Consider the following 26,547-nt stretch of genomic DNA (forward strand, 5'->3'; position numbering starts at 1 on the left):
AGGCGGAGGGGTGACCTTATAGAGGTTTACAAAATTATGAGGGGCATGGATAGGATAAATAGACAAAGCCTTTTACCTGGGGTTGGGGAGTCCAGAACTAGAGGGCATAGGTTGAGGGTGAGAGGGGAAAGATATAAAAGAGACCTAAGGGGCAACTTTTTCACGCAGAGGGTAGTACATGTATGGAATGAGCTGCCAGAGGAGGTGGTGGAGGCTGGGACAATTGCAACATTTAACAGGCATTTGGATGGGTATATGAATAGGAAGGGTTTGGAGGGAAATGGGCTGGGTGCTGGCAGATGGTACTAGTTTGAGTTGGGATATCTGGTCGGCATGGACGGGTTGGACCGAAGGGTCTGTTTCCATGCTGTACATCTCTATGACTCTAAATATCACTAGTGGAATTTAAATTCCATTCATACAATCTACAATATAAAGCTGGTCTCAGTAAATGGTGACCATGACACTATCAACAATTATTGTTTGAGATTTTGCAGAAGATTTGTAACTCAGGTGGTGGATCCGGTTGTAGGTTTGCTCACTGAGCTGGTAGATTTGTTCTCAGATGTTCCGTCACCCTGCTCAATCAGTTGAGCCTCCAGTGCACTGCTGGTGTTCTGTCCCACTTGCTATTTATCTGTCTGTTTGTTGTGGTGGGTGATATCATTTCCGGTTCTGTTTCTGAGTGGTTGGTAAATGGAGTCCAAATCTATATGTTTGTTAATGGAGTTCAGGTTTAAACGCCAGGCTTCTAGGAATTCCCGTGTGTGTTAAGTCTGTCCCAGGATGGATGTATTGTCCCAGTCGAACTGGTGTCCCTCTTTGTCTGTGCGTATGGGTACCAGTGATAGTTGGTCATGTCCTTTGGTGGCTAGCTGGTGCTCATGTATCCTGGTGGCTATTTCCTGTCCATCTGTCCAATGTAATGTTCATTGCAGTCTTTGCAGAGTATTTTGCAGAGTAAATGATGTTCGTTCTGCTGGTTGTTGGTATGGGGTCCTTTAAATTCATCAGGAGCTGTTTCAGTGTGGTGGTAGGTTTGTGGGCTACCATGATGCCTAGGGGCTGGAGTAGTCTGGACATCATCTCCGAAATGTCTTTGATGTATAGCAGGGTGGCTAGTGTGTCTGCCTGTTTAGATCTGTTGTGTACGAATTGGCGGACTGCGCTTAGCGGGTACCTGTTGTTCCTGAATATGCTGTATGGGTCTTTTTCCTCAGCTTCTCATGGTTCCTGGGTGCTGTAGTATATTGTGGCTCATTTAAATCATGTTCTGATGCAGCTCTGTGGGTGTTAGGATGGTTACTCCTGTAGTTGAGTATCTGTCAGTGTGTGTGGCTTTCCTGTGAGCGCTGGTCTGTAGCTCTCCATTGGCTTTTTGTTCGACCGTGACGTCTAGGAAGGGAAGATGGTTATTGTCCTCTTCCTCTTTGGTGAATTTTATACCAGTAAGGATGGTGTTTATGTGTTTGTGGGTTTCTTATAATTTGTTGAATTCCATGATGAAAAAAGTGTCATCCACCTAGTGGACCTAAAGCTTGGGCTGGGTCCTAGGAAGGGCTGTTCATTCTAACTCTGCATCACTGCTTCTGCTAAGAGTCCTGATATAGGTGATTCCACAGGCATCCGTTGATTTGTTTGTAGATCTTGTCATTGAAGGTGAAGTGCGTAGTGAGGGAACTAGCCACCAGGATACATGAGCACCAGCTAGCCACCAAAAGACATGACCAACTATCACTGGTATCCACACACACAGACAAAAAGGGACACCAGTTCGACTGGGACAACACATCCATGCTGGGACAGGCTAAACAAAAACACGCATGGAAATTCCTCAAGGCCTGGCAACCAAAGCAGAATTTCATTAGCAAACATATAGATTTGGACTCCATTTACCAACCACTCAGAAACAGAACCGGAAATGATATCACCCACCACAACAAACCGAGACAGATAAATAGCAAGCAGGACAGAACACCAACGCTTTACTGGAGGCTCACTGATGATGTTACCTTGCATGGGTGACTAAACATCTGAGAACAAACCCACCAGCACAGTGAGCAAATTTACAACCTGAACAATAGAGGGTGGTATGGGTATGGAAGTGGTGGAGGCTGATACGATTGCACTGCCCTTGTAAATGGCCAGGCAAACCATTCAGTTCAAGGGAAATTAGGAGCTGGTAACAATGGCTTCATCCCAAGAAAAAAAATGAAGAAAGAAAATTTCTAAAATTAAACTCTCAACTCAGCAGCAACCAAAAAGTGACTCAAGTGGGACTAACGTCTGTTAGACAAAATTAGATTGCACAAATTTGAAAGAAGTACTTCACCTGGGTAAGCTCAAAAGCTTGAAAATGGCTTGTTATGGAAGAAACCGTATCACTGTTTATAGAAACATGGCAGTTGTAACCAACAGATGGTTCAGTCAAATCCGCTGTGTAATTTTCAATCATAGACTTTACTCTACCCTGTCAAATCAACAAAACAGCATTGGCATCACTCTCAAACAAGAACACGTAGAAAGAAAAGTAGAAGATAGTTTTTAATGTTACTAAATGTAATCCCTCAAATAGAGGCGACATGATTATTGTCGTTAATTATTGTGCAAGAGGACTGAGGAAACACAGGCAAAATCCATGAGTTAATATCAAACTTTACTCTAACCTCCAATCAATCAAGCAAACAAATACCAAGATTATTTTGTATTTTGAACATGGTATTTTATTCTAGCGTAAAGACTGAATTGCAATATAACTTGCAATAAAACTGATACACGATCTGACTAATAACACAACTACATCATTCTGCCCCAACTTCTGACCAGTCCCACTCCACGGAGCAGTGTTTCTTAAACTAATCTACAGTGATTCAGATAGCAACTTGAAAGATGGTGTGCTTGAATATGACAGCATTGTGTGCTACGAACACAAGATGCATTGAGCAAAGTTTGAAACATTTGAGTGCAAGCAGGAAAAGATTTTTTTTAAACTGTAAGAAATAGCTGAGGAAATGAAGTAATGGATCTTGTGTGGATTGCAATGAATCATCTGCAGAACAGCACTAAGCAAGACAGCTTCATGTTACAGTTGTGATTGCAAGAACTGTAGCCAATCTCGCAGTATATCCAGAAGGGTAGCGCCAACAAGGAAGCATCTGTTACATATAACACACAATCTCATTGAGGGGCAACATTAAAGGAACAAAAGACAGCTGGTGAAGTTTGAGTCAGAAGGGAACCTCATCCTATTATGCTAGCAAGTCAAACAAAAGTATAATTTCTTGAACGCTCTGGCTTTGTGCATGATATTGTATGGGCTAAATGCTGTAAGTCAACTCAGTGATAAACAGGCCAATATATGACATGAGATAGTGTAGCACCACTGTCCATAGCAGCAGCAGCGGAGATTTATTTTTTATAGCAAGCAAATGAAAAGCAAAAGTTTTAATTTTATTAGGTTACAGAACTTCAAAGCAATAACCCCTTTTGATTAACAAGAGTGTAACCAGATAGAATACAATCATAATGCTTTCTTTTCCCTTACCTTAACTATTTTAAAAATTACAATAAAGCCACACTTTCCATGGTACCATGGCTTGGGATGAAGGAAGTCTGAATATTTACAAAGATAAACTCCTGTTGGACAAGAAGAAAAGGTGAAGCTATTTGAAAACTACAGTAAATGATCAAACTCTACACCCTTCACAAAAGCCCACAAGTTAGTACTTAAAACTTTGAAATTGCCCCCTATAAGATTAACATTGTGTAATACAGGGAGGCCGAGGAGATCAGATGTTAAACTATGCTCGGACTAGATGTTGGAAAACTTTCCATTTCCAAGATAATTGTGAGCCTCTGAAACACCTAAAAGGCTGGTGTTTATTCAGAAACAAAGCAGACAATGGCATATCGTCATGGGGCTCAATGACCTGTTTACAGCAAGTCATAGAAAAAGTCCAGTTCCTGGCCGAGTTCCCAGATACATAACCCTGTGCCCAACTCTTTTGCCAATTTTAATAGCAGCGGTATCTAATAGTGTTTCAGAGTCTTGATATATCTGTGTCCTACAATGGGCCCTGCTGTTCCTCTAAGGATAACTTAACCCATTCAGTAGAAATCCAGTCCCAAGAGAATCCTATTTTTCCATATTGCATCTGGATCCAACTTCTGAACACAGGCTTGAATCCAGGGTCTGGGGGAATTGAAGCCAGGTCGATGTGCATTCCAACAGCTGTATGTCATGAGGCTGAATCCATCCACAACATTGGCCAATTGCTCAAAACTCCTGCTTCCCAAACATTCCAGGCTGGTTGGTCCTGCAGAGATGGTTGAGGGAATCACCAACACAGCTTTCAGCTCGGCTTCACGAACAGCTTTGGACAAGTGGAGGATTGTGTGAATGAGTTCCTTTCATTTCTGATCACCAAACTGACTCCAATACAAAGCCATCAAAGTGTTCAGCCTTTTCAGTCTGCACTGACACTTCCAACAACTCTTCAACTTCAATCCTCACTGTTAAAAAGACTTTCATAGTCATGATGTGTCTAGATATCAAATAAAATTCAAGGAATAGAACTGGCTGCTTCAAACTCCCCCTCCACATTCTTCATCCAGCCTTGGCCCCTGCAGTTCTTTGGGCTTTATGATTTATTGAGTGTTTCAATGTGAGATGCCTTGTGCTGCAGTTGTCCAACTGATGGTTTGGATGTTGACTCTCTGCATTACCATCAAGAGGGAACTGGGTCAGATCCTGACTGGGTCAGAGATCGCATCATATCATTTGGTCATGTCCTCAGAGCCGACACATGTGCCATGTTTTGAGCCCCTACAGGAAGGGAGCAGGCCAGTATTGGCCACTGGTTCCCTGGCTCATGGTATTGGCCACTGGTCCCTGGCTCTACCCAGCCCCGCAGCAAATTCCCGTGGTACCGACCATGATTATTTCACGGATGGGTGAGGGAGGTTACATTTTGGTGCATGCCCCACTTCACTCAGTTTTCCATTATTTCCTGCCACTGCTTTCTCAGTGGCCCTCGGGCTTTGAGAGGCCAAACACCATCTTTAATTAGACCTTGAGGATATTCTGGGAAACTCCCAATGTGTGACTTTCCCCACACAGTGCAGGCTCCAGACCCTCATTTGAACCCAATGACGGGCCTCAGGAGCTCAAAGAGAGCCAGCCCTCAGTCTGCACGGCCTCTAAGTCTGGTTTCCATAACCAAGAAAGTCAGTAAGGTATTTTCCTGGGATGCTCTCCTTTCTCATTTATTGGCCCGGGGTTTTACCTCATCCCTTGTTTATTTACATGTCTGGAGAGAACGGGATGTGACACATCCAGTCATGATACACCTTTCATCATTAGAGCGCTGGAGGGTGTTTAGATGGGCCAGCTTGTTATTTCCACCCTGTCAATTTGTTCATATACAATATTTGACTTGTTTTTGACCATTAGTTCATTAGAGACATTTTGCTCAGTTTTATTATTTCTGTCCCAAAGTTGGCTACTTTCTGCACCATTTCTCATGTGCTCCTTAGTAAGTTTCTAATTGATTTCTCAGGATGTTACTGCATCTCACTTATCATTGAGAGATCAGGGTGCACAACTGTCCAAACTATGGCATCCATTTCCATCATTGGGGTGAAGAAAAGTTTGCGACAACGACAAGTTTGTGAAAAAAAATTACAAATAATAGACACATTCAACTCTGCACTTTACAGCACTGAAGACAGCTTTGCCATTAGTTAAATCTCAATGAAAACTGACACCACGTTAAGTCTAACATCAATCAACAAGCCACTTAAAACTCTGGGATATTAAGAGATTGAAATATGTAGCTTCCTCTCAAGAGATTCCTTAGAAACAATCCACTGGAAAACAAAACATGGTGTTGGCCAATAACCTGATCTGCAAGCAAATTCATGAAAGTTTAAACCAGTTGCAGTATATGGCAGAGCAAAACCAAAAGATTATTTATTCACTGAATCCAGTGGTCTATGCACAACCATGACTGGGATACAAGGGAATGAAACAATGAACCTAATTTCTAAATAATGGAAGTTGGAGCCAGTTACTGGATGTAAACTAATATGGCGCTCTCTAGTTTGAACCATTCTGTCTACGGCTGGTATGGTTGACTACTGTCCTGTCCACTCTCACAGCAATGCACCCAACAAATCCATACAGCAGGAGCTCGAGTCATTTTCTCTCCATTTCTGTAGGGGGACAAGGAAATTCCAAAGCTGACCTTTCAGTCCCCAAGTGGGCTAGTCTCCCCACTTCAGGATGCAAATGTAACATAGAAGTTTGACCCATGCTCCAGGGATAGTTCTTCGCTCTCACTTGCGATACAATGATAAAGCTACAATGCCATCGCTCCACTTAACCAAGCTATCCTCTTTCGCAAGCAGTTCTTCAGCTGCACATGTGACTTTGCAGAACTCTCCCCTTCACAGTCTCATTCAGGTTATGAAATGGCAATGCCATTCCCCAGCACTTTGTGATTAATTTGCACTGGTTACTTGAAAACTACTTCTGAAATGAAGTCCCTGTGCTTTTATCTCAAAGGGAGGAGCTTCCAGTCATGAAGGCAGATCACATCATATCCTGGTAGAGCATATCCTGCAGAGCCCAAGGAGGGAGGGAGGGGCAGCTAAAAGTAGAAAGACATATGTTCTGGCGTTTCCAGCTTGAGACATTTATATTACGTGTCCAAAATTTGCGGGAATAATCTGAAGGGTGCCCTATGTCAAGTTGTAGATACCTTTCTTGGGGATATCCAACAGAGTAGCTCTGTAACTAAACATTCCATCTGCTCAAAAATGTGGAATTCTGAACATCATGTCCATTGGATGCATAAGCAGTGTGCAACTTTTTTTTAAATTAATGATTTACTTACCAGCTGATACACCCAACTGAAATATGCATTGACACATTTGCAGAGCAGAATATATTGCAATAGTGGCACTAGTGAGGTTTCAAGAACAAGGTTAATAATTAAACAAATCTATTGTGCTTGCGCAAATCTTAACTCTATAGCTAAGGAAGTATCAAATTGCAGTACAAATCAAATGCCAAACATAGTTTTTGAATAACGTGCTTTTTTTTTAAACAAATTCACAACACTAAAATTATCTAAAAGGAGGCCGACTGACTCATCAGCAGCAAGTATATTTACTTTGTGAATTAAAACATAATCATAATCCACTCAATGTTTGTGTGTTGGTTTATATGCTATACATAGATACAAAAGAAAATTTACCCTTCAGTGGATCTCCTAGTGTTGTAATGTCACTGCTCCCAACCTTCAATCCTTCTTCACAGACAGCTTTTGCCTACAACAATAAAGCAAACATCGAGAAACACTGACAGAAAGAGAAACCAAAATCAAAACTGTTATAGTAATTAAGTCTGACCAAACACTAAGACATCACTTGTAATATGTAACAGCTGTTCTTCCAAGGGCTGGGTCTAGAAACCCCTCCACCCCCCCCCCCTTTCCCAGACCATCTCAATAATATACATTTGCGAAGCTAAAAATATGGCTTTTATTAGATAATCAAAACTGTGATGGATGTAACAATGTTCTCAGTTTGGATTAAATTTATTGTCCCAGTTTATGAGGCCAACTGATTTTGTTGTAGACTAGTTAGTCTATCTAATTAGGCCAAGATAGTGACTTGTTTCAACAACAAACCTCCTGACCCTCAGTATTTTCACAAGCACAGAGAAATGTCTTTAATGCAATACAACTTCAAAATATTTCTACTATGTTCCCCCAATTTCACTTTCTATTCTTACCTGATCTTCTGTTTCGAACAGTAAGAAAGCGAAGGACTCAGCAAGTTCACCCTGGTTATAACCTTTCACCTCTAGATCCAACCGACAAGCATTGTACTGCAATGAATACATAACTCCAAATTACAAAAGAAACCAACATGGGTTTGATAAACCACATGAAGCAGAAGGCAGAATCACATGCTAAATAGGTCTTGGGCCAGATTTTGCAATCGGCAGCAAACAAAAACAGTTCTAGATTAAATGTGCCCATACAAAGACAGAGGGCTTTTGCACAAAAGGTGCAAAGATAGCTCAGCATCCTATAACCAGTAAGAATAGATCGAACAATTGTGTATTTCCTGAATTAACCCAAATGAAGAATGTTGATTGAGTCTTCTGAATCTAAACTCAAATGTTAGAATATTTGAATTGAAACTAGATCACGCAACTCAACCCCAGACTGGCCCCACATCATCCATGAAGGTACAAATTAGGATTGAGATGGAAGTCTCCATTTGTCTGTATGACTGCAGCTCCAACAATTCAAAACCATCCTAAACAAATCAGCCCTCACACCTACTACCCTAATTATTCACTCCCTCCACCATCAACACAACTGCAGCAGTGTGTACCATATACAGGACATCTTACAGCAAATCACTAAACGGTATTCAATAGCACATTCTAAACCCATAAACCTCACAACCTAGACAGTCAAGGGAGCAGATGAGATGGAAAACCACTAATTTTATCATCTTGAATTGGAAATGGGGCAGTATGGTGGCTCAGTGGTTAGCACTGCTGCCTCACATTCTGGTTCAATTCCCACCTCTGGCAACTGTCTGTTTGGAGTTTGCACATTCTCCCCCCTGTCTGTGTGGGTTTTCTCCAGGTGCTCCAGCTTCCTCCCATTATCCAAAAATGTGCAGGTCAGGTGAATTGGCTACGCTAAATTGCCCGTAGTGTTAGGTGCATTAGTCAGGGGTAAACATAGGTTAGGGAAATGGGTCTGTGTGGGTTACTCTTTGGAGGGTCGGTGTGGACTTGTTGGGCCAAAGGGCCTGTTTCTATACTGTAGGGAATCTAACCTAAAATCTATATTGGTGTTCCTTCACTGTCACTGGATCAAAATCTTGGAACTAACTCTCATAACAGCTATGCAGTTGACCCTACAACCCAAGTTTGAGAAGGCAGCTCACCCCCAGCTTCTCAAGAGCAATTAAGGATAGACAATAATGCAGAGATGATCCAGATCACAATATGGCTGCCACACATGCACAGATGCAACTCATAGTGTCACCTGACCACAAGAGGACAGGCTGCAGGAGCCTCTGCACGTGCACCAATCATGTGGTGATATCATCATCAGCGCATATCATATTGCGGGGGGGAGTGATACCTGTACCAGATCCAGCATCCTTTTAGTCTGGGAGTGATGGGAAACCCAGGAGGTGATTAGAAGGCACCTGAGGGAGATGGGAGAGAGACGGAGAGGCTGCAAGGAGACTGGGAGAGAAGGAGAGAGATTTCAGGGCAAATGGGAAAGAGAGGGGGAGAGGTGCAGGGTTCGGGAAGAGAGGGTACGGGGGAGTAGGATCAAAAGAGGGAGGCTGCAGGTGGATTGGGAGAGAGGAGGAGATGGTGCAGTGGTCAGGGAGAGGGGTATGAGGGAGTAGGAGGGTATAGGATATAAAGGGAGTCTGCAGGGATGGGTGGGAGAGAGGAGGAGAGGTTGCAGGGGGAGTGGAATAAAGAAAGAGCATGCAGGAGTAGTGGTAGGTGGAAATATTGTAGGGGGAATAGGCTCAATTGGCTGGTCAGCTGACTCATGATGCAGAATGATGCCAACAGCATGGGTTCAATTCCTGATGAAGGGCTTTTGCCTGAAACGTCAATTTTCCTGCTCCTTGGATGCTGCCTGACCTGCCGTGCTTTTCCAGCACCACTCTAATCTAGAATCTGGTTTCCAGCATCTGCAGTCATTGTTTTTACCTCAATTCCTACACTATCTGAGATTATCATGAAGGACTCTCCTTCCCAACATCTCCCCTCACTTGAGGTGTGGTCACCCTCAGGTTAAATATCAACAAGAATAGGAAATGTTTAGAGGGATATGGGCCAAACACAGGCAAGTAAGACTAGTTTAGTTTGGGAAATCTGGTTGGGATGGATGAGTTGGACCGAAGGGTCAGTTTTTGTGCTGTATCTCTCTCTAACCAAAGAGCAGCCTTGCTGTCCGGTAGCAGTGTGGCTCCTTTGCCTTTAACCTTTCAAGAAGCAAGGTGCCCAGGAGCATGTGTCCCTGGCTGGAGAGTATAAAACAAGAGGGTTATTGGCTCAGTATAAAGGGGTCAGTCAGCCACTGAGCACTGTGCTGAGAAGAAAGTTGTTGCAACTCAGTGTTGCAAATCCTTGCAATTTTCCACTGTGGAGGAATGCAAATGCTCAGTCTTTGATATATTTAAAATCTAGACCTATAAATATTCAAACCTGAAGCTAAAGTGAAGTTGAGGTAAGTGATCAGCTGCCATCGTATTTAAGAGACAAGAGGCCGATCCCTGGTCCGTTTCCCTTGTGTCAAGCCGACAATCTTAAAAGCAGGACAACTATAAATTAACTGTATATATTCTAATATTATACTGTAACTATTGATATAACATTATTACTATAGTATAGTACTATAATGTAAGAAAAAAAGAATAGGAGCAGAAGGCCATTCAGCCCATCAAGTCTGCTCCACCATCCAATAAAATTGTGACTGACCTGATAATCTTCAACTCCACTTTCCTGCCTTTTCCCCACAGCTCTCAATTCCCTTACTAATTCAAAATCTGTCTGCCTCAGCCTTAAATTGACTTAACAACCCAATCTTGATAGCCCTCTGCAGTAAAGAATTCACAGATTCACTACCCTCAAAGAAATTCCTCTTAATTGCTGTCTATTATGTCTATATAACTGCATGTTCTACAGTTGTATGGGATTCACAATATGAACTTTCTCTTCACAGATTGTGCTAGACCTCTGCATTTCCCCAGCAGTTTCTGCTTTTAAATCAATTACAAGGAAAACTAAGATAGTGAACAACAACTACGAAAATCCTGGGTGATTATTAATGGTATCCACATTAAGGCAAATGTCTCTGTTACATTCTGTGTTTGCTTTGAATACAATACTACCTGATCTAGAAGTTGTGCATTATTCACTAGTGTCACTTGGTTGTACTGAAAGTAATTCCCTGATGATGAATCCAAGTATGCCTGCTGCAAGATTGGAAAGGTTTCCTGTCTGAACTGGCTGGAGGTGGGGGACACAGTACGAAAGGTTTCTGCTGAAGAAAACAAAAATAAAATATTACCATACTGTGTACCAACGAAACTGCAGCTTGTCATTTGAAAAGGCTAGTTACCCTTCAACAATTGCAGTAAACCACAAAGAGGTCAGGTTTTAAAAGTACACTGTAATGGACTCACTTTCTTGTTTTCACAACTGTTTTCTGAGATGCTGTTTCCAAATTCTCTGAAAAGACTCTCAAAGACTGGAAATTACTATAAATATCTCAATTTTTTAGGGTGAGAGGGGAAAGATATAAAGGGATCTAAGGGGTAACTTTTTCACACAGAGCGTGGTGCGAGTATGGAATGAGCTGCCGGAGGAAGTGGAGGAGGCTGGTACAATTGCAACATTTAAAAGGCATCTGGATGGGTATATGAATAGGAAGGGTTTGGAGGGATATGGGCCAGGTGCTGGCAAATGGGACTAGATTAAGTTAGGATAGCTGGTCGGCATGGATTTGTTGGACAAAAGGGTCGGTTTCTGGGCTGTACATCTCTACGACTCCTTCATTGGTTCTGAGGCTTTCAGGCCAACAAAGCAAAGCTGGGCTCTTTGCTTAAAAAGATGAAGCTCTTATAGCAGGTCCACTGCTATTCAGTTGTAATAACAGGAAACTGTGCTGACATTCTTGTTTTCTATGTCTCTCCACACAGCTCTTTCTTTCATCTCTCTCATATCACTCCATCCCAACCCTTTATGCGTAGCTATCTCCATCCACCACCCTGTGCTTCCTTGGGATCAGACACAGCTTCAAGCCCCTGCTCCTCACTCTCTGATCTCTCAGCCTCCATTAAACAGATGCAGCTCAAACATCTCCCATACAGTAATGCTCAGTACACGCAGTACACATTAAAATGTAATAATATTTATTCAGACAAATCTCCTTCCACAGGTGAAAGATTTTACTGGATCAACAGGAAACTGGAACAGCCCTGACAGATAAAAACAGTGCATTATTTGTATTAATTGACTTCCAAATTAGGGTGTTTTTCTCAGGCCTTAGATTTCCAGGTCAGCAGATCCTATATCTTTCATGCCTGGAACCTTTAACTCATTTAAAACAAATTCATACAACGCTGTGAAAATCATTCAATATTAAATGCGCAATTTTTAAAAAACGCTTATACAGCAGTCTAGCTTTCTAAAAAATTCCCACCTCCATGGGAGCGTAACAATCCCGGAGAATTGTCAATACTGGAAATTAGAATCAAAAACAGAAATTGCTATAGAAATTCAGGAGGTCTGGCAGCATCGGTGGAGAGAAAAGCAGTGACCCTTCTTCAGAACTGATTGTAGCTGGGAAAAGTTTGGTGTTTGTGCTGAAGATGGGAGGAGAGGGGAGGAGTACACAATAGTTGGAGATGGAGGAGAAAGTGAGGACTGTAGATGCTGGAGATCAGAGTCAAGAAGTGTGGCGCTGGAAAGGCACAGCAGGTCAGACAGCATCCGAGGAGCAGGAGAGTGGAAGTTTTGAGCATAAGCGCTTCCTGGAGATGGAACCCAGGAAGAAAGAAAAACAGTTGGGCAGACAAAGGGCCGAGTAAAGGTCAGCCTGGGAGAATCAACAGCTGCTAATGGGGACCATTAGGAGCTGACACTGGGTTGTAAGGGGTAGCAGCCTATGTGATGGCAAGGCCTGGTGTGTGTGGGTTGGGGTAAGGACACTGGAGAAGGTGCTCAAACCCCAAAATTTTTGAACTCCATATGGAGTCCAGAGGATTGAAGAGTTCCCAAGTGGAAAATGAGGAGCTGTTCTTCCAGCTTGCGCTGAGTTTCACTGGAGAACTGCAGCAAACCTGAGACAGAGACGTGGGCCGGGGATCAGGGTGATATGTTGAAATGGAAGCCAACAGGAAGCTCAGGATCATTTTTGCTGACAGAGTGTAGGTGTTCTGCGAAGCGGTCACCCAGTCTGCGCTTTGTTTCCTCAATGTAGAGGAGACCAAATTCTGAACAGTGAATGCAGTAGATTTGATTGAGTGAAGTGCAGGTAAATTGTTGCTTCACACGGAAGGGGTGTCTGGGACCTTGGACAGTGAAGTTGAAGACAGTAAATAGGTCGGTGTAGCACATTCTGCAATTGCATGGGAAGGCCATGGAGAGATGTTGGGAGTGGAGGAGGAATGGACCAAGGTGTTCCAGACGCAAATGGTCCCTGCTGAAGGCCAACAAGGGAGGGAAGGGGAATACGTGTCTGGTGGTGGCATCTTGCAGGAGGTGGCAGAAATGGCAGCTAATGATGGATGTGGATGCTGGTGGAATGGTAGGTGAGGATGAGGGGATCTCTATCACTGTTGGGGGGGTGGGGAGGGGTGGTGAAGGACAAAGTCGAACACAGCTGAGGGCCCTGTCAATCACAGTGGTGGGGAATCCTCAGTTGAGGAAGAAAGTGAACATATTGGAGGCTCCCCTTGTCGACATTGGCATCATCGGAACTGGTGGCACGCAGGCTCAGTGGCTAGCACTGCTGCCTCACAGCGCCACGGACCTCAGTTTGATTCCTGCCTTGGGTGACCATCTGTGTGGAGTTTGCACATTCTCCCCGTGTCTGCATGAGTTTCCTCTGGGTGCTCCGGTTTCCTCCCACAGTCCAAAGATGTGCAGGCCAGGTGAATTGGCCATGCTAAACTGCCCATGGTGTTAGGTGCATTAGTCAGAGAGAAATGGGTCTGGTGGGTTACTCTTCGGAGGGTGGGTGTGGACTTGTTGCGCCAAGTGGCCTGTTTCCATACTGTAGGAATTGTAATCTGATCTAAACTGAGACAGAGGAACTGGGAGAATGGAATTGCGTCTTCACAGGAAGCAGGGTGTAAGGATATATAGTCAAGGTAATTGTGGGATTCGGTGGGTTTACAGTAGATATTGGTGGTGAACTTATCCCCAGAAATAGAAACAGAGATGTTGAGGAAGGGAAAGGAGGAGTCAGAGATATACTAGAGATGATCCAAGTCTAAATATAGTTTACCACGCTGTGGGAATGAGGATATAGTAACATGATGGACAGGGCCCAAGATTAATTGTTGCTAGAATATTTTAAAAATGTATTTGTTTCACTTTTTACGTCAAAGAAATAATTCTCCAGAGGTGGTTCGAGGGACAATTGTGGTCTGCCATTATCTGAATGGTAGGACCTGGGGGGTAACTTTTTCACACAGAGGGTGGTGCGTGTAAGGAATGAGCTGCCAGAGGAGGTGGTGGAGGTGGGTATAATTACAACATTTAAAAGGCACCTTGACGGGTAAATGAATAGGAAGGCTTTCTAGGAATACAGGCCAAATGCTGGCAAATGGGACTAGGTCTGATTGGAATGTCAGGGCAGCGTGGACAAATTGGACCAATGGGTCTTGTTTCTGAGGTGTATGACTCTGTGAGAAAGACTCTTCCCATTCTGTCCTGTCAATGCAGAGGAAAACTATGACGGATGCTTGGCCATCACGTGGGATTATCCCCTTCCTCTTACAGTTACTGCAACCTCCCACACATTTAAGGCCCAAGTGAGGTGCTATCCCAAGCCCCCAGCTGGACAGCCACTGAATAATCAGAAACTTACAGCTCTCCATTGCTAGCAATTCTAGGAGGAGTGGCTGCAGCCACAAATGAAATGACGGCACAGCCAGGGGATCAGTACCAGGATGATAGGACAGTGCAGAATTAGAGTTGGGAAAAGAGGTACTGAAGATGGAGGGCAGGGGAAGTCAGAGTTAAGGGCAGAGGGTGGCGTTTACCAAGAGCCTGTCACTAAGGGACAATTCCCCGGCCCACAGTCAAATACAACAGCTCAATGAGCCTAATTACCTACCTACTGCTGGCAGATCAGACTCGTCCAATCAGAACTTCCCTGCTCTCAACATAATTTGGGTTTGTGTAAATATTGTAGTATTCAGTGAATACATTCAATTGTACAAATTCATTCAAACCTGTATGTGAGCTGTATTCTAAACAGCAATAGAGCTCATTGTGGTACAGTGGGTTTAGACTGCTAAGACATGTAAAGAAGTACTAGCAGTTGAAATGATGTTCACGCTTAAGAAATTTACAGTACTGTTTACTTTTTTCTTGTTTGGATACTGTTGTGAATAAATTTATAACTGCAAAAAAAAAAAAAAAATTAATTTGGGTTTGTTTTCCTGAAGTCAGGAATCATACGTGGCTTCTCTCTGCTTGCCCCACTATCAGACAGGCCCCACTAACTCCGACCCACAGCTTAAATAAAGATTCTGGCTACAAAACACCGAGAGCTTTATTCTGACCAAGTGGCTACCACTGAATCAGATGAAGCATTTAACCCACATTCTGTTCATTTGCACCTGACTCCTTCCCCTACAAAACGTGGCAAGTTCCAAAAGTAAAGACATTTGAGAACACTTCAATCTAGTTGATTCCAATCTTTTGCATAGTTATTCATAGAATTTTATGCACAGACAAAGATTAACCGCCAGCTTTATTTCGAAGATTTCAGCTACCAGTATGTCCAAACATTTACAAAATACCTATCATCATAATGCAAAATCAAGATTAATCCAGCATCTACCTCAGGAATTCATTGTTTAATATTAGCTCATGCAAAACTAGTTTGCTTTCTTGATTTTTGCTCCTCCAAACATGAAAAGCCCGAATCCACCAATGAAATCTGAATTCACCAAGGCTCTTCCAATAGCACCATCCAAACTTATGACCAGCTACTCAAACAGCTTGGGTGGAGCTAATTCCCAATTCTTCAGTACTATTGCTGGAGCTTTGTCAAGGCCATAGCCTTTGCAGTATCAATAATTTCAGCTATTTCTTGGTATCATGTGGAGTGAATTATGTGGGTTGAAGATTGGATCTGTGCTGCTGGGGAAATCAGGAAGTGTCCAAGAAAGAGAATCCACTTGGCATTACCTGTTTGAAGATGAATCCAAGTTGAAACTTTATTGCTGGAACAGCACAGCAGGTCAGGCAGCATCCAGGGAACAGGAGATTCGACGTTTCGGGCACAGGCCCTTCTTCAATTCCTGAAGAAGGGCCTGTGCCCGAAACGTCGAATCTCCTGTTCCCTGGATGCTGCCTGACCTGCTGTGCTGTTCCAGCAATAAAGTTTCAACTTTGATCTCCAGCATCTGCAGACCTCACTTTCTCCTTGAAGATGAATCCACTTTCACCTTCTCCTTTGTGCTCAGGTGTGGGCCCGCCCATCATTGTACAGCTGTGCGCGCTGCACTTCCTGTTCATTGTTTCGTTTTCTACCACCATGTGGCAGGACTGCACAGCTTGGGTCTGATCTTATCACAACGCAATACAGAGATAAAGATCATGTGAAACAGCATCATTTCCTGCTATGATACACACTTTCATTCACATGTCAGAGTTAACCCCTTGTATACCACAGTCACCTCTCACACAAATCACCAGAAGCCGTTTTTTATTCAGACATAGGGCTTGGGGCCAGAAGAGCGAAACACAAATTTGTTTGATCAATGATCTGCACTCTCAGCTTTTCTACAGTTTCAGTTTCTGGTGCAGGGTATGTTAATGTTAATACACACATTGCTGACACTCTATGGTTAGGCAAACAAAACCGGTTCAATTCTAGGTCTCCAATGTGCAACATAGCTCAGCCATGGTTGTCTGAGGCACAGTACACTGCAATGTTTTATTAACATCTGTGCAAGCCATTACTAGGCACGAAGCATTGAACCACTCAGGATGGTATCAGAAACACCCATAGTGGATCCTTAATTCCAGGATGATTCAGCATGTACTCCGGGGCCGGTACATCACATCCTTTCTATTACCATATATTAGAAATAACAGCATCTCTTAAAATGTGTATTGCAACATCCTCCTTTATTCCACAAACAAAAACATATTCACCTCAAATAGACAAAAGGTAGCTGTATATAATTCAACAACAGTAAAGAGGAGAGAGGTATACAGGGTGAAGAACAGAAGCATGTAAACTCAGTGGTCATTGATAAAACTTAATAATTGGTCTGGAAAGATAACAGTTCTTGGAATCCATACAGGCATTTCATGGATTCTTCTCTGTTGAAATAAACTGAGTGGATGCTGTTCACTCACTCATCTTCTTTCTGACTTTAGTTTTCAAGCCAAGTCTTCAAATGCCTTAAATATCCTTCTCTGGTGCATGCCTCTCCTCCAGCTTTCCTAAGTATGGTAGTCATTTCCCATCAGTTTGCTTTGAAAATATAGGCAGAATTATTAGATGAGGCGGAGAGGTTGGGTTGATGGCAGACGTGGCATCGTCCCAAAGGGGTCGTGTGACATCACCACTTAAGGTATCAGAACAGAGAGGGTAAACCAGCCAGTGATCCTTAACAGAGCAAACTGGTTTATCCTCCACGCTTGGCTCTCTCTTAAGATGCTGATCAAAAGTAGGTATTGATACCAGACTCAAATCGCTTGTATATTGTTATGATCCCAGCTGATGCTATTACTGGACAAGTCAGGTCCCAGACTGCAATATGGCTTGATAGATCGCATTTTGCAAACCCTCTTGTGGAGTTATCAAACTTTTTTTTGGTCTTAACAAGCTGGTCTTTCATTGAAAAACAAACGGAAACAGAAGTTTATTACTCAAAAGAAATGAAGCTAAAACAAATTAAACCAAACTGTTTACATATAATACATTTAAAGATTTCAAAACACAGAAAATATCATCCAAATTGAACCCAAAGTACTCCTCTACAGTACTCACACCAGTGAGAATTCTCTTCTCTACCACATCAACAGGGCTCAACTCAACTGTAGCTTCAGCACTCAGCTCTGGAGAATCTGACTTCCACATTCTTGAATCTTCATTTAACTAAGTTTAGCCTTCCTCTGCTTTGAAACTTTCAAAGTAACACCTTATACTTGAGTAACTTATTTCTTAACAGTTCAAAACTATCGCCTTTCTTCAGGAGGAACTGTTCTATATATCAAGCTTCAGTAACTATTCCTGAAAATTGTCCTGAAAGTATTTTTCTTTGAGCTAAGGGTGTCTCTCCAAACCAAAAATCCAGTCTCCAGATCTTTCTAGCTGAAGCCTAATACACATCTGTTACTCTGAACTCTCCTAAAACTCGATCTAATGAAACAAAAACAAAAATCGAAATTGCTGGAAAAGCTCAGCAGATCTAGCAATATCCGTCACCAGACATGAAACATTAACTTTAATTTCTCTCCACAGATCTGCCAGACCTGCTGAGCTTTTCCAGCAACCTTGGTTTTTGTTTCTGATTTACAGCATCTGTGATTTTTTTTTCAGTTTTTATAGTGAAAAGAAACCTTATTACTTTCCAGGAAGTCTCTCTCTCTCCCCTACTGTATTTTGAAATAAGCATTTCTATAGCTGTGGTAACTTAAGAGTAAATTATTAAGCCTTTTCATAGGCACAGACAAACCCATATGCCACTAGTTCAAATTCCAAACTCTAAAATTATTGTTATTAAAATATATATAAGCCATTCACCTTAAATCACCATACAAATACTGTGGCTACCAGGTTATGTCAAAAGGCTTGAAATTCTTCAGTGAGTATCTCACTTTGACTCCACAAAACTGGTCCAACATCTACAAAGGTACAAGTCAGATGTACTGCAAAACTCCCTACATTCTTGATTGTGTGCAGCTCCAACAATATTCAGAAGCTTGACTACATCCAGTATAAATCAGCTCACTTGATCACCACCATAAATATTCACAATGCACTGTGAAGCAGTGTGTACCATATAGAAAATAGTCAGCAGTAACTCACCATCAAATCCTGCATCATCCACCACCTGGAGGGACAAGAGTAGCAGATGCATGGAAAGATCTCCAACTGCAAATTCCTCTCAAAGTCACACACCATCCTGACTTGGAATTATATCACCATTACTTCATTGTCATGAGGTCAAGATCCTGGAACTCCCTCCCTAAGAACATCATGATGCTCCTACACCACACGGAATGCAGGGTTCAGGAAGGCAACTCACCACCACATTCTGAAGGAAAATTATGCATGGACAATAAATGCTGGACCAACCAGTGATGTCCATATCCTGTAGCTCTATGATAGGAGCGGTCATTCCGCTTGAAAGACTTGGGGCTTCCATTCTGATTGGTTAGATTTCCAATTAACTATGATTGGCCACAAAGCTGATGATCTGTTGGATGCAGTCAGTTGGGTGCTCAGCTTTACCATGGCACTCCATTATCCAGGAGCAAGTGAGGACTGCGGATGCTGGAGGTCAGAGTCGAAGTGTGGTGCTGGTAAAGCACGGCAGGTCAGGCAGCATCCGAGGAGCAGGAGAGTCAGGTTTTGGGCATAAGCTCTTCCTCAGGAAACGTCATTTCTCCAGATACATATCCTTTGGCTTGGGTGGAAGTAAAATGGCACTGTATCCGCTTTCACACAGAGCAGATGGACACCATCCATTTTAGCCCATAAAACATGAATAGACACAAAATCCCCATGCGGAGTTCTCAAACATTTTCTCTAAGAGTTCCCTCTGGTACAAGTGCAACATTTAAAAGCCATCTGGATGGTATATGAATAGGAGGGGTTTGGAGGGATATGGGCCGAGTGCTGGTGGGGGGACTAGACTGGGGTGGGATATCTGGTCAGCATGGATGAGTTGGACCGAAGGGTCTGTTTCCGTGCTGTCCATCTCCGTGACTCCTTCATTGGTTCAGAGGCTTCGAGATCCACAAAACAAAGCTGGGCTCTTTGCTTGAAAAGATGAAACTCTTATAGCAGGTCCACTGCTACTCAGTTGTAATGACAGGAAGCTGTGCTGACATTCTTGCAATGCCTTTTACTTTATGCAAATCTCCAGCTGTAGGGTAGACAAATAAATAGGTAACTACTGCCTGCAGTTCCACCTGTCACCAGCAGATGTTTTTCCAGAGGCACTGACTGCTCTGAATGTTGTAAGTCTTTTGCAGATCAAAGCAAATGCAACCTGCCACAACTTTGCATTCAAGTTCCTACAGATGAAAACATTAATGGTGTTACTTCCTGCACAGCAAACAAAAAACAAGTACAGATTTCTTCTACAAGCTGGCCTTGAAGATCACCTTCTTCTCTGTTCTGCTGCTCTGTGGCAACGCAACTAACGTTGTGGTTGCCAGTTTTCACTTATAGGAGGCCCTCATCCTCTCAGCGCATTCTGAAGATGAATATCTGGTCAAATAAAAGGATCACAGAATCGCTCTGCTTTTGGTCCTGCGTGTTCATACCGTCACTTGTTGAGCCAGGAGGGAGAAATCTGATCCTCAGAATCACTGCAGATTTCCAGTCTATTTGGGGCCTGTAACTGTCTGGCTTCCCATCCACAAGCTTATCCAGTTACCTGCGTTACATGTGAAGCAATGGAACAAATATAAAGGCCTTACTGTTTGCATAAATTATTAGTGAGGACTGTGGCTGGTCCAGCAGCACTCTGAAATAATTCAATTAATCCCACTCCATCTCCACAGCCTTGCAACAATATGTCTGTCCAATTCCCTTTCAACATCATTGATTGGGACCAAGAGAATTTTGGAAGTGCAAACAATCAGGAGAACAGTTTTGACCATCTGGAAAACGCGGAGAAAGTGAGGACTGCAGATAAGCATCCTTGCAAGAGGATTCGCAGTAGGTTAAAATCAACTAGGAGAAAGTGAGGACTGCAGATGATTCCTGAAGAAGGGGCTTATGCCCGAAACGTCGATTCTCCTGTTCCTTTGATGCTGCCTGACCTGCTGCGCTTTTCCAGCAACACATTTTTAAGCATCTGGAAAACGCGTCAATTTGAAACCGGCACATTTGGAATGCAAACATCTCAATAAACTGTAGAACCTGCTCCTCAATTTCCTCACCTTTTCAGATGTTAAACACACATTGGAGTTGTCATAAACAATGAACGTCGCAAGAGTGTTATGTTTCAACAACGTACCTTTATATCCAAGTTAAACAGATTGTTTTGAAGGGTGATGGTGAATTCCTGGTAAACACCTCAAATTGGAGAAGTACCCATGAAACCTCAGATCGCCACAGTGATAGAAAATGAGAAAGGAGAGAAACTCAAAAGAGAAACCCAGGGAGATGTCTTCGAGCACCTCTCACAGAACAGAGGTAAAGTTGGGTATTGCTGAAAAAGAGACACGCTGTCAAAGTCTTTTACCTTCCACATGGCAGGACAGAAGCAAGAAAACCAAATTTCAAAAGGGGAATAACATTTTAAATAGCATGAGGAAAGGTTACTGCTATGAAGCAGGAGGAAACAAATTGGATCTCACCCAGGAACAGATCTTCCCTATTCCGTAGGAATTGAAGAAGAGGGAGAGTAAAACTCTATGGGAGAAAACTCCTTTATCAGAATCAGCTAAACTATTCCTGGAGGGGACAGATGCAGGAATCTCTGGAACTCCAGATCATCAGAACTGACGTGAGAAAGAGGCTTGCTGGCAATAACTGTATCCCAGAAAGCTCAGGCAGAGTGGAGAAATTGTCAAAGAACACTGGAGGTTTTAACCTTTTATGTTGAGGAGCAGTGACTCTCTATTGGAGGACTAGAAGTGAGTATGAGACTGTCCCTTTAATGCTACATATGTATCTTATGGTTTAGAAAAAAAACTTTTGTAATGCATATCCCAATTGCATTAGTTAATATGAAACTTTTTAGATTAGATTAGATTAGTTACCGTGTGGAAACAGGCTCTTCGGCCCAACAAGTCCACACCGACCCACCGAAGCGCAACCCACCCAGACCCATTTCCCTACATTTTACCCCTTCACCTAACACTACTGGCAATTTAGTTTGGCCAGTTCACCTGACCTGCACATTTTTGGAGGAAACTTATCCTTTTCTCCAGTGCAATGAGTCAACAGGCTGTTAAATAATAGTTAATTTATGCTGATTTAAGTTTCTTAGTTAAAGTCTTAAAATTTAAATCATGTCTTTTCATTATTTCGAAAGGCATTGGAGAGATTCCTGCTTTAAAGACGTTAACTACTGAATGCTGAGGTGCCTCCCAATAGCGGTTGTATTTTTATTTAGACTACCTGTAGTTTGCACACATGTATTGGAAAGGCTTAACATATTATGAAATAGCACCTACTGTTCCATTTGCTATCTTAAATACCATAATAAGCCTTTATTCTTCCATCTCTACCCAGAAGTGAAGCGATAACTGTCCCCCTCAGACCTCATTTTTTCAGGACCACAAATCAGATTTGTGACCCTTCCTGACACATCTTCCAGGACAACTATTTTCTGCGTGCTTTGCTGACCAGAGTCCAACAATGCAGTCAAAATGCAACCTTATGGTGGAATCACACAGTTTCAGCAAGGCAGTCTCAGATCTGACAATGCAACTCAGCATTCTGTTCACCAACTGCCATTCAGAAATAACTTGGAATCCCTACAACGTGGAAGCAAGCCATATGGCCCTCTGAGTCCATTCCAAACCACCAAACAGCATTCCACCCAGACCCACCCCCCCATCACATCTCTGTTACTCTGTATTTCCCATACTAGTCCACCGAACCTGCACATCTTTGGATTGTGGGAGGAAACCAGAGCACCCAGACGACAAAGATGCAAATACAAGGGAGAAGGTGCAAACTCCACACAGACAGTCACCCAAGGGTAGAATCGAACCAGGGTCCCTGGAGCTGTGAGGCAGTAGTGCTGACCACTGAGTAACCATGCAGTCCCTTGGTACAAAAGCTGAAACTTCCTTCTCACACTGCCTGATGTTCAGCTACTTACAGGGATAGGCAGTAGCAGGAAATGACACAGGGATTTAGTGTTTCATCATCTGTGATTCAAGTAATTTAACCACTAGTTGCATCCAACACTGCAAATGTGCACTTGAACAGGAATCTTTACTATTTTCTGTCATTATGCAATACTGGATGCAAATTGCATCTACAGAAAGTGAGCACTATTATGATGGATATAGGTCAAATGCAGGCAAGTGGGAATAGTTTAGTTTGGGAACATGGTTGGTGTGTAAGTTGGCCAAAGGGGCTGTTTCTATGCAGTGTGACTCTACAACAATGAGACTACTACTCATTCCTCTAAATTCTAGAGAATACAAATCCAATTTATTTTTTGGAGACCCCCTTATTTGAGGAATAATTTATTGAAACATTTACCATAGTCCCTCCAATGCAAATTATCCTTGCAGAAATGAGACCAAAACTTCACACAATGCTCCAAATGTGATCTCAGTAAACCTCTACCATTTTAGAAAGATATATTTGTTCATGTGATCTTATCCCTTTACCATTTTCACTTGGCCTACACCCAGATTAAAACCAGCACAAGAAATAAGGAATACCAAATACCTTTGACTATTTGTAAGAAAGATAGCTCTGAAGCATCCTCGTGTTAATACACTAAGGCACTCACAGTTTGAAATCAACAAATGCTGGAGATCATGGTGGATCAGACAGCATTCATGGAGAGAGAGCAAGCTAACATTTCAACATGAGATGACTCTTCATCAGATTACTCTGATGGACAGTCATCTAGACTCAAAACATTAGTTTGCTCTCTCTCCATGGATGCTGTCTGATCTGCTGTGATCTTCTGCATTTGTTGATCTCAGTACAAATTCCAGCATTTGTAATAATTTGTTCCTACGCTCTCAGTTTAAGCTAACGAGTAGGACATAGACATTGTACTTCAAGAGGAAGCCTTTGAGTCCAATCAATCCATACATTCAGGCCAAAATACAGCCAACATGCACCTTTTTGCTTCTGGAACTTTTGCAGCACTGTCCAGCTTAGAGCTTACCTTTTCCACAACAGCCAATATAGAACATAGACCATAGAATGTTACAGCGCAGTACAGGCCCTTCAGCCCCTGATGTTGCGCCGTCCTGTGAAATTAATCTGATGCCCATCTAACCTACACCGTTCCATTATTATCCACATGTATGTCCATTTAAATGTCCTTAACGTCGCGAGTCTACTACTGTTGCAGGCAGACCATTCCACGTCCCTACTACTCTGAGTCAGGAAACTACCCCGATATTTGTCCTAAGTCTATCATTCTTCAATTTAAAGCTATGTCCCCTTGTGTACCCTTCACCATCTGAAGAAAAAGGCTCTCACTGTCCACTCGTTTTAACCCTCTGATTATCTTATATGTCTCGCCTTCCAATCACCTTCTTTCCAACAAAAACAGCCTCAGTTCCCTCAGCCTTTCCTCATAAGACCTTCCCTCCATACCAGGCAACATCCTAGTAAATCTCCTCTTAACCCTTTCCAAAGCTCTCACATCCTTCCTGTAATGTGGTGACCAGAACTGCATGCAATATTCCAGGTGCAGCCTTACCAGTGTCTTGTACAGCTGAAGCACGACCTCGTGGCTCCGAAACTCAATCCCCCTACCAATAAACGCCAACACACTAAATGCCTGCTTAACAACACTATCAACCTGGTGGAGAAAGTGAGGACTGCAGATGCTGGAGATCAGAGCTGAAAATGTGTTGCTAGAAAAGCGCAGCAGATCAGGCAGCATCCAAGGAACAGGAGAATTGACGTTTCGGGCATAAGCCCTTCTTCAGGAATGACTGGTGGCAACTTTTAGGGATTTATGCACCTAGACACCGAGATCTCTCTGCTCATCTACTCTGCCAAAATTTTACCATTAGCCCAGTACTCTGCATTCCTGTTACTTCTTCCAATAACTTATATTTTGGCTATTGTTAATAGATTATGTTCTCATGCAGAGCTGATTAAAATCACAGGCAGGAGAAACCACAACAAACCGATTAAGCCACTGCCATAATGACAAACCACTGCAAAACTTCCCACAGATCAAGAACATCACTTGCACCCACTTTCTACCTTGATCAAGCATTCACATACGATTTCAGGTGGAAAGTAATATTCTTGCCTAACACCATGTTTGCCTGCAACTTTGTTGGCTCCTAGGATGAAGTTACAAAAGACTGAAAAAACTTGGGTGATATTCCCTTCAATTTGCTGCGAAACTACATTTTGCTTGTTGATATATTTCACCTGAAGTGAACTCGCCTGTTCGCCTCATTTCAAGATTGCCTGCAGTCTTCCAAATGATGGAACACAGAGGCCCAAGACATCACTAAAGGAGTTCCTCAGGGTAGTATCTGAGACCCAATCATTAGGAGATGCTTTGTCAATGGGTTTCCCACTGTAAGGTCAGAGTGCAGATGTTTATTGATGGTTGTATAGTATTCGGGTCCACTTGAGGATGCTCAAGTGATGAAGCAGTCCATGTCCACTTGCAGCAAAGTCTGGACAACTTTCAGGCTGTGGCTGATAAACAGCAAGTAACATTCAGCCACACAAGTCCCAGGTAATACGGTATTCAGTCCTCCTGATAATCAGCTGCATTCACATAGTCAATTCTCCTCCATAGAGATACCATGAACCAGAAACGTAACTGAACCAACTACATAAATACTATGGCCACAACAGACATTCAAAAGGCTGAATACCTTGCAGCAATAATCATTGCCTGAATGTTTATATTTCATTCTATTTAATCTACCCACTCAAGGCCCTTTTATTTCTAGATATTATTTATGATCTGTCTGAGAGAGGGAGTATGTTGGATGTTCACTAGACTAATTCCTGAAAAGATGTCTATGAGAAGAGGTTGATGAGACCAGGCCTGTATTCTGTACAGTTTAGAAGAATGAAAGGTGCCTTCATTGAAACTTACAAAGTTCTTAGAGATCTTGACTGGGTGGATGCAGAAAGAATGTTTCCCCTGGCAGGGAAAGTCTAGAAACAGGTGACCTCATCGGAGAATAAGGAGCAGGCCATCGAGGACTGAGGAAGCTAGGAATTTCTTCACTCTGAGGGTATTGGGTGTTTGTAATTCTCTACCCGAAAGGGCAGCATCAAGACAGAAAGATAATAATAGATTTCCATACAATAACATCAAAAGGATGCAGGGATAGCGAGATAAATTGGTGATGATTCAGAATGGCACAGTCAGCTTGAGGAACGGAATGATCCATACCCATTCCTACATTCCCATGTTCCTATTTGGAGTAGAAATATGCTAACCAAAGGAATAGTTTCAATCAGACCTTTCTCTATCCTAATTTACTTTTATAATTTTACATTGCAATTATAGACCTTTGTTAGTATGAGCTTCCCATTTATAAATTTCATTCCCAATTTTTGTTTCAATTGTTATTATATCGAGTGATCTCTCAGGTCAACCTAAAATGGATTTCTTTGGCTCATTTCCTCTTTTGAATTCTACCTTGTCGTACTATAGTGTCTCTAACTAGTAATCTGACCTGTTTCACTGTTCTCCGTCCTGCTGAACGTTTTATCTTGCTAATGTAATCAGCATTCTGTCCTCTGTTGCCACAATAATACAATATTCATTAAAATTGAAACTCATGGCAAAATGCAATGATTTTAATTCCATATTATATGAATTAATAAACAACTTTGGATCTGTGAAACGCTTACA

General features: G+C 42.5%; 1 protein-coding gene and 1 pseudogene across 8 annotated transcripts in view; both read right to left on the reverse strand.

The window, feature by feature from the left end:
* The window catches only part of LOC122561838 (protein TASOR 2-like), a 98,934-nt gene that overhangs the window by 67,621 nt on the left and 4,766 nt on the right, over positions 1-26,547 (reverse strand). For 3 of the 8 annotated variants that reach the window (XM_043714067.1, XM_043714070.1, XM_043714065.1), the window contains exons 2-6: positions 10,954-11,105; positions 7,799-7,894; positions 7,260-7,332; positions 3,545-3,636; positions 2,333-2,470 (exon numbers count right to left, since the gene is read on the reverse strand). In XM_043714067.1, coding sequence (XP_043570002.1) covers positions 2,333-2,470; positions 3,545-3,636; positions 7,260-7,332; positions 7,799-7,894; positions 10,954-11,105 — 551 coding nt within the window. Of the gene's footprint in view, positions 1-2,332; positions 2,471-3,544; positions 3,637-7,259; positions 7,333-7,798; positions 7,895-10,953; positions 11,106-18,848; positions 19,078-26,547 lie in introns of those variants that run through there. The other 5 variants (XM_043714069.1, XM_043714068.1, XM_043714066.1 and 2 more) reach the window with 5 other exon arrangements.
* Positions 3,673-5,290, reverse strand: LOC122561524 (annotated as a pseudogene).

This window comes from Chiloscyllium plagiosum, chromosome 23, assembly GCF_004010195.1.
Source record: "Chiloscyllium plagiosum isolate BGI_BamShark_2017 chromosome 23, ASM401019v2, whole genome shotgun sequence".
Taxonomy (NCBI): Eukaryota; Metazoa; Chordata; class Chondrichthyes; order Orectolobiformes; family Hemiscylliidae; genus Chiloscyllium; species Chiloscyllium plagiosum.